Source organism: Leptopilina heterotoma, unplaced genomic scaffold, assembly GCF_015476425.1.
Source record: "Leptopilina heterotoma isolate Lh14 unplaced genomic scaffold, ASM1547642v1 Lhet_1833, whole genome shotgun sequence".
NCBI lineage: Eukaryota > Metazoa > Arthropoda > Insecta > Hymenoptera > Figitidae > Leptopilina > Leptopilina heterotoma.
Window position 1 is genome coordinate 54,522 of NW_025110902.1, and position 7,939 is coordinate 62,460.

Consider the following 7,939-nt stretch of genomic DNA (forward strand, 5'->3'; position numbering starts at 1 on the left):
ATCATAAATATTATAATATTTATGATAAATTCGTTGACAAAAAAAAATTCGTTGACAGTTATCATAATGGTTAAAGTTCAAATCATAATTCGCAATTCACTTTTCTAATAAAATCATTATTTTTGCCAGTTTCTCATTTTTATAATAGAAAACAGATAGAATATGTAATTCTTTGTGCCTAACAATTTATGATGCCAATTAATTTTATCATCGACAAACACGTGGTTAATAGGTAATTCATATTTTTATTTGTTATTAATGGATAATAATTATAAAATTAATTTTTGGAATATCAATAAACTGATCTTACTTTTGTTAAAAAATTTGCAAATTTTTTAATTCTCTTACCTTCAATTTTTTCAAATATTTGTTAATCTATATACACATAAAAAACCCATTTATTTTCAATGTCCCAATATGAAATTGATAACAATATTCCTATAGGAACCTGAAAAACAGTTTTCTTAATTCTTAGATGTATTGTATTTAATAGCTTTATTTATTTACTTTTTAAGCAGTTCACAAAATCAATTCAACTGTTAATCAACTTATCCTTGACATTTCTTTCCGTTTATGTTATTCAAAACAACTTGATTGTATACACACAAAACCTATATAAGCATGTGCCTTATCCGTTCATTGTAATCTCTATAGGAAAAAATACAAAACATTAGTTTGATTTATTTCTTTCGGAAAATGTGAATTATTTTAAAATTGAACTTGAAACATTAAAATAATTTAAGAACAATATTAATTGTGGAGCATAACCGAATAGTTACACTCTTAAGACGTTATTGTATTGAAAGTCATCAAACAAAAAGATTTCTCGTTTCTCGAACACTATTTTAAAGAGCATAATTTATTTAAGATATTGAAAAGTTTTGATAAGTACATCAATATTACTCAATTATAAAGCCGATGTACTAATCAAATCTTAATCACCAAATATATCACAATTGCAGTACCTACATTAAGAAAGACATTCATAAAAAGTAGGAAGTTTTCTTAGAATTTCTTAGTACTAATAAAAGAAGAGTAGAAGTTTTTTTAATCAGATAACTATCTAACTGCAATATTACTTTGCTTGCAAATTTAGCTATACCTATAAACAGGTTTTTTAAACCTTTCGTGCCTCTAGTATAAATATGGATCACTTACAACACTAACAATCTAAACTAACAAATAGTACAAAACTAACAATCTAAAGTCAAATTTTCAAAATTCAAAGTGATGGACCCAATATGGTGGATATTTTTTCCAAAATTTTTCAAATTCGTTTAAAACTTCTTACTCTGGAGTTTTCGGGGTTGCCATTCTGAATTTTGAAAATCTGACTGCAGATTTATAGTCAGCGTCCCCGAAAACCCCCGAGTAACAAGTTTCAACAAAATCCACGCGCTGGGTTTCCCGGGGGCACGAAAGGGTTAATCAAAGAGATTTATATATCGACAGCTCATAAAAACAATATACAAGGGTCACTGTTTTGACTTATAGTGGGAAGATTAAAGAAACAAAGCTTGGTATAAAAGTCCAAGCGGTGGATCGAAAGGCAGTCATTATACTCGCGACAGTTTATCATAACAGTTATTATTGTTGACTGATTCAATTTAACAAAACCCGTGTGCCATAATGGCCAGACTTTTAGTATTTCTGGCCATATTGGCGTGCTTCTGCCAAGCAATATATGCCGAGTATTCCACTGAATACACAGCCGACAAGGACTATCTTCTCAAGCAAAAACGGATCTACAATATTGTTTATCATCTCTCACAACCGGAAATTGTCGCTCCTGATCTCTTCAAAGAAGGCCAAGCATGGGAAATCAAAGCTAACATCGATTCCTACACCAACAGTGTAATTATTTTTAATATGCGATATTCAAATTGATGTAATATTGACAAGATAAATTTTATATAAATTTTCTTAAAAATTGTTCACAGACTGCCGTGACAGAATTCCTTCACCACTGGAAAAATGGAATGCTTCCGCGAGGAGCACTTTATTCCATGTTCTATCCTTTACTTTTACACGAAACAATGGCACTATTCCGATTGTTCTGGTATGCAAAAGATTTTGAGACTTTCTACAAAACAGCCCTCTGGGCACGAGCTCACATTAACGAGGGCATGTTCTACACTGCCTTTGCACAAGCTGTCATCAGACGCCCAGACACCAAATACATCAGACTACCAGCGCCTTACGAAATTTACCCATACTCATTTTTCAATTCTGAAGTGTTAGAGAAAGCGCACCATCCGAAACGATTCGGAATAATGGGTATGTTCACATTTAATGAATTGTTAGACAACTCGATTAGAACAATTTCTTACATGTTTTACAAATACTCGTTTTTTTAGAATCGAAAGGTGATATTGAAACCTATTTCATACCTGCAAACTATTCCGGCTGGTATCTGAATCTCGACTCTGATGAGGAGCATAAACTTTCTTATTTTACCGAGGATATTGGACTAAGTACTTACTATATGTACTACAGATTAGAATACCCATTCTGGCTTAACAGTGAGGAATTCCATTTGACAAAAGGATATCGTGGTGGAGAGTACCTTTATGGACACAAACAACTTTGGAACCGTTATTTCTTGGAACGTTTATCCAATGATTTAGGATACGTTGAGGACTTCGATTGGGACAGAGAATTCCACACTGGCTACTTCCCGACAATGACCTTCCACAACAGTTTCCCATATCCACAAAGATCCCATTGGACCCGCTTTCCTGAATACAAGTACAAATACATTCAGGTATTTTTATAAGTCTGAAGTACGCAAGTTTTTAAAAATGAAAAAAATAATCAGAAGCTATTTATTATTTTAGCTTTGAATTTATATTTTTCATAATCTGAGAAAAATCGCGTATTTTAAAAACATTAATTAATTCCCATAGAAAGTCAAAGACTACGAATTTCGCATATCAGCCGCTATTGACTCAGGTTTTCTCTTGAAAGAAGATGGAAAATGGGTGAATATATACACTCCTGAAGGTTTCAATTACTTAGGAAATGTCATCGAAGGAAACAAGGATTCTCTCAATCTTCCATTTTACGGAAGTTTCGACTTTTACACACGAAAAATTTTAGGATTCAATCTTGAACCTAATAATCCTTATCAGATAATTCCAAGTGCACTCGAATATTACGATACTAGCATGAGGGATCCTGCATTCTACCGACTTTACAAAAGAATCTTCAATTACTGGTGCAGGTTAGTATATCAGTTTGCAAAATATGCAATCCGAAGGATTTTAATTTATTAATGTCAACTTAATAGATACAAGGACCATATGAAGGCGTACAAGAACGAAGAGGTCATTTTCCCAGAATTTAAAATTGAATCGGTGGTAATTGACAAAATTCAAACATACTTTGATGAGTACGAAACACCTATTGGCGCTGGTTTGAGTGTCGAGAGTGAAAAGGAGGCAGAATCAATGCAAATTAAAGTACGGCAATATCGTCTCAATCATAAGCCATTCAAATTCCACTTTACTGTTAATTCCGAAAAAGCAACCAAAGCTGTAATGAGAATTTTCCTTGGACCAAAATACGATCCGCATCACAAACTTTATGACTTCCGAGACAGTTATAAATATTTCTACGAACTTGATCAATGGATATTGGACTGTAAGTATTGTTATATTGAATAGAAGCAAATTATTAGTAATTACTTTTTGAAAAATCGTTAATTGTTAGAAGAGTCTGTACTTCCTTATCAGAATAAGAAGCTTTATTTCTCTTATAGTGAACGCGGGCATGAACAAAATTGAACGCAGTAGTCAAGAATTTTTCTTCACGACTCCTGATTTGGAACCAAGTGACATCTTTTATAAGAGATTGATGAAAGCTATTCAAGGTGAATCCTTCAAGTATCAAGGACATCTCTATGGCTTCCCACAGAGACTCACACTGCCAAAGGGTAAAAAAGAAGGCATGCCGTTCCAATTTTTCGTTTATATTTGTCCAATGACAAGTGAAGCATTCAAATATTCATCTAGAATTTTTGGCGACTATTTATTGGAACCTAAGCCCTTTGGTTTCCCTCTAGACAGGCCTATTTATGAATTTAAATTTGACGGGCCAAATATGTTTTTTAAAGATGTTAACATATTCCACAAAGATGAATATGAACTAAACGTCACTCACTAGTTACTTTACTTTCTAGATAATAGTCTATAGAATTAGATTCTTAACTGCTCTCCGTTCTACCGCTTCTATATGTTTCTCTACTAAAAATTGTATTATAAATTGCATACAAATAAAATCGCATCGAACCAAAAGCTTCCAAAAATTTTTATATTCTAGTTTAAAAATAAAACTGATATTTACATTTAAGTTGTAATGTATTTGGGAATCTTTCCTTTCATAGAAGGAGTTTACATCAAGAGGCTTATATTTATACTCGTGCGCGCATAAACGGATATTCCTCCAGGAGAATAGATTCGCGCCTGCGCATAATGTTTGCCTGCAGATGTGTAGTGAAAGACTTTGCCTTGACCACGTGTTTGCGCAGGCGCGAGTATATTCTCGTGGAGGAATATCCGCTTATACTCGCGCGAGTATAAATTTATACCACTCGGTGTAAACTCCTTCATAAAAAAAACAGAAATGAATTATTAATGTAATTATTTTCAATTTACGACTCATAAGACCCCAATGGGAAGTAAACGATTGGTTCAATAATGGGCCATGCTTGGCGAACTCCGTTCCATTATTGGAACATTAATGGCAACCATCATTGGACCACCAATGGTTTAAACTTGGGATGATCACGCTACTGCCAATGATCGGTAGCCAAGCATCGGGCCAATATTATTTGCCAAGGAATTGCCAAGGAGACAAAATCGATTTTCAAAAGCTTGATTTTTTATTGGCAGCCAACAAAAAACCAAGGTTTTGAAAATTGATTTTTCTTAATTATTAATTAAAATTTATTTTTAAAAAATATATTTTTCAAAAATTTATTTTAAAAAAATATATTTTTTTAAATTAATAGAACATATTAATTTAATTTGTCACCTCTGGTAAAACAAAGGTGAAAGACTGATAAAAATTCCCTCACCGTATCTCACAGTGGAGGGATAACTGTGAATGTCTTTGCGAGAGAGGAGCAGGTACTTATAGAGCCAGTGAAACAGGTCACAAGCGAGAAGAAATCACTAGCATGCACTCTGGCGGCGCTTGTCGGAACTGTTTTCTGGCGCGCATGCATATCCTGACATTATCGACACAGCGCTTGGCAGCCAACACGTTGCGCCACTTCCGACAAGCGCCGCCAGAGTGCATGCTAGTGATTTCTTCTCGCTTGTGACCTGTTTCACTGGCTCTATATAAGTACCTGCTCCTCTCTCGCAAAGACATTCACAGTTATCCCTCCACTGTAAAATATAAAGTGAGGGAATTTATCAGTCTTTCATCTTTGTTTTACCAGAGGTGACAAATTAAATTAATATGTTCTATTAATTTAAAAAAATATATATTTTTAAAAAATATGTTTTTTTAAAATAAATTTTTGAAAAATATATTTTTTAAAAATAAATTTTAATTAATAATTAAAAAAAATCAATTTTCAAAACCTTGGTTTTTTGTTGGCTGCCAATAAAAAATCAAGCTTTTGAAAATCGATTTTGTTTCCTTGGCAATTCCTTGGCAACTAATATTGGCCCGATGCTTGGCTACCGATCATTGGCAGTAGCGTGATCATCCCAAGTTTAAACCATTGGTGGTCCAATGATGGTTGCCAATTGTTTTGCCAAGAAAAAACCATTGGGTACCAAGCATGGCCCATTATTGAACCAATCGTTAACATTGGCAACTTCCCGTTGGGACTGTTCCTTTCGATCTGTTATAAATCTAATTATGTATGAATTTTATTTTTCTCTACTTAATAGATAAAAGAATAATCTTCCGTTATTTTTTCATAAAACACAGTGCAACAGCATTTTTATTTCTGGGATCGCATAGGGTGATTTTTATAGGTTTTTTGATGCTGAATGTGAATCCGTAATCATAATTGTTTCATCACCCTAGATTTTTGAGAAATTTGACCTTGAAAATTGAAAAGGGCCGTTTTTGGGATATTTTTTATGTACAGTAAGTTCGACCAGTAAAGTTAAAATTTTCAAAAAACAATTATTGTGCTGAATTGAGCTCGACTTGTGCTCTTTTGTGCCAAAATTCATTTTTTGAAAAACTCAAAATTCCGGGCACAAAAACCAAAAAACTTTTTTTAATCGAAAAATTGATATTTTCAAAAAATAATTATTGTGCTGCATTGTGCTCGATTTGTGCTCTTTTGTGCCAAATTTAATTTTTGGAAAAACTCAAAATTCCGGGCACAAAAACCAAAAAACTTTTTTTAAATCGGAAAAATTAAAATTTTCAAAAAAACAATTATTGTGCTCGACTTGTGCTTTTTTGTGCCAATGTTCGATTTTTGAGAAACTCAATATTCCGGGCACAAAAACCAAAAAACTTTTTTAAAATCGGAAAAATTGAAATTTTTAAAAAACAATTATTGTGCTGATTTGTACTCGACTTGTGCTCTTTTGTGCCAAAATTCGATTTTAAAAAAGTTCAAAATTCCGGGCACGAAAACAAAAAAAAATTTTAAACGGAAAAATTAAAATTTTTAAAAAACAAATCTTGTGCTGAATATACTGCTCGACTTGTGCTCTTTTGTGCCAAATTTCATATTTTGAAAAACAAAAAACTTTTTTATTCGGGAAAATTGAAACTTGTGCTAATAATTTCTCGGCTTGTTCTCTGTTGAGCACAATTTCATTTTACGAGAAACTCAAAATTCTGATAGAAAAATCAAAAAACTATTGTTTAAAAAAATCAAAATTAAGAAAAAACGAAAGTTGTGCTCAGCAGTGCTCGAGTTGTGCTCTGTTGAATACAAATTTGTTTTACGCAAATTTTAAAGTCCGGGAGGAAAAACTATTGCTTACAAAAAAAATCAAAATTAAAAAAAACAAAACTTGTGTTCAGCAGTTCTTGAGTTGTGTTTACTTGAGCACAATTTATTTCATTCTATAAAAAACTCAAAATTCTGATAGAAAAAACCAATAACTTATAATTATTATTTAAAAAATCAAAATTACAAAAAAGAACTTGTGCTCAGCAGGTCTTGAGTTGTGCTCTATTGAGCACAATTTCACTCTATGAAAAACTCAAAATTCAGATAGAAAAATCCAAGAACTATTTATTGTTTAAAAAATCAAAATTAAGAATAAACAAAACTTGTGCTTAGCACTTCTTGACTTGTGCTCTTTGGAGAACAATTTTATTCTACGAAAACTTTAAATTCTGCAAAAGAAATCAAAATTAAAAATAGAAAATTTAAAATTGCGGGCACAAAAACCAAAAAACTTTTTTTAATCGGAAAAAATGAAAATTTCAAAAAACAATTATTGTGATACACTGTGCATGACTTGTGCTATTATGTGCCAATATTCCAGGAGAAAAAACTAATGTTTAAAAAAATTAAAAATAAAAAACGAAAGTTGTGCTCTTTTTGGAGCACGAATTTATTCTACGAAAATCTTTAAATTCCGGGATAAAATCTATTAATTAAACCAACAAAAATCAGCAGTTCTCGACTCGTGTTCTGTTGAGCATAAAATTTCATTTTATAAAAAACTCAAAATTTTGATAGAAAAAGTCAATACCTAATTATTATTTAAAAAATAAAAAATACAAAAAAAAAACAGAACTTGTGCTTAGCAGTTTTTAAGTTGTGCTCTGTTAGAAACTTCGGTGTCCGTCCGTAGTTTTCTCTAGCAACCGTTGCCATGGAAACTGTTGCTATGGTAATGGTTGTTACACGGAAAGAAAAGGTCTGGAAGAGATATCCATAAAAATATTGTTGAGCAGAATATTGTGTTATCCAATTCAATGGAAGAGACAACTTTCAGAATGG

General features: G+C 32.1%; 1 protein-coding gene across 1 annotated transcript; it reads left to right on the top strand.

Moving 5' to 3' along the window:
• The first annotated feature begins 1,543 nt into the window (after nucleotides 1–1,543).
• On the top strand, nucleotides 1,544–4,295 carry LOC122500405 (hexamerin-like). The gene is made up of 6 exons (XM_043609319.1): nucleotides 1,544–1,854; nucleotides 1,941–2,277; nucleotides 2,358–2,764; nucleotides 2,907–3,223; nucleotides 3,290–3,642; nucleotides 3,761–4,295. The coding sequence occupies exons 1-6, from the start codon at nucleotides 1,630–1,632 to the stop codon at nucleotides 4,162–4,164; spliced, it is 2,043 nt and encodes a 680-aa protein (XP_043465254.1). The 5' UTR covers nucleotides 1,544–1,629; the 3' UTR covers nucleotides 4,165–4,295.
• Nucleotides 4,296–7,939: the final 3,644 nt, after the last annotated feature.

Excerpts from the sequence above, each read along its gene's own strand:
- LOC122500405 (XM_043609319.1), top strand. The coding sequence starts at position 1,630 with ATGGCCAGACTTTTAGTATTTCTGGCCATATTGGCGTGCTTCTGCCAA. Across the intron at positions 1,855-1,940 it reads TCGATTCCTACACCAACAGT|ACTGCCGTGACAGAATTCCT; the intron begins GTAATTATTTTT and ends AATTGTTCACAG. Across the intron at positions 2,278-2,357 it reads GAAACGATTCGGAATAATGG|AATCGAAAGGTGATATTGAA; the intron begins GTATGTTCACAT and ends TCGTTTTTTTAG.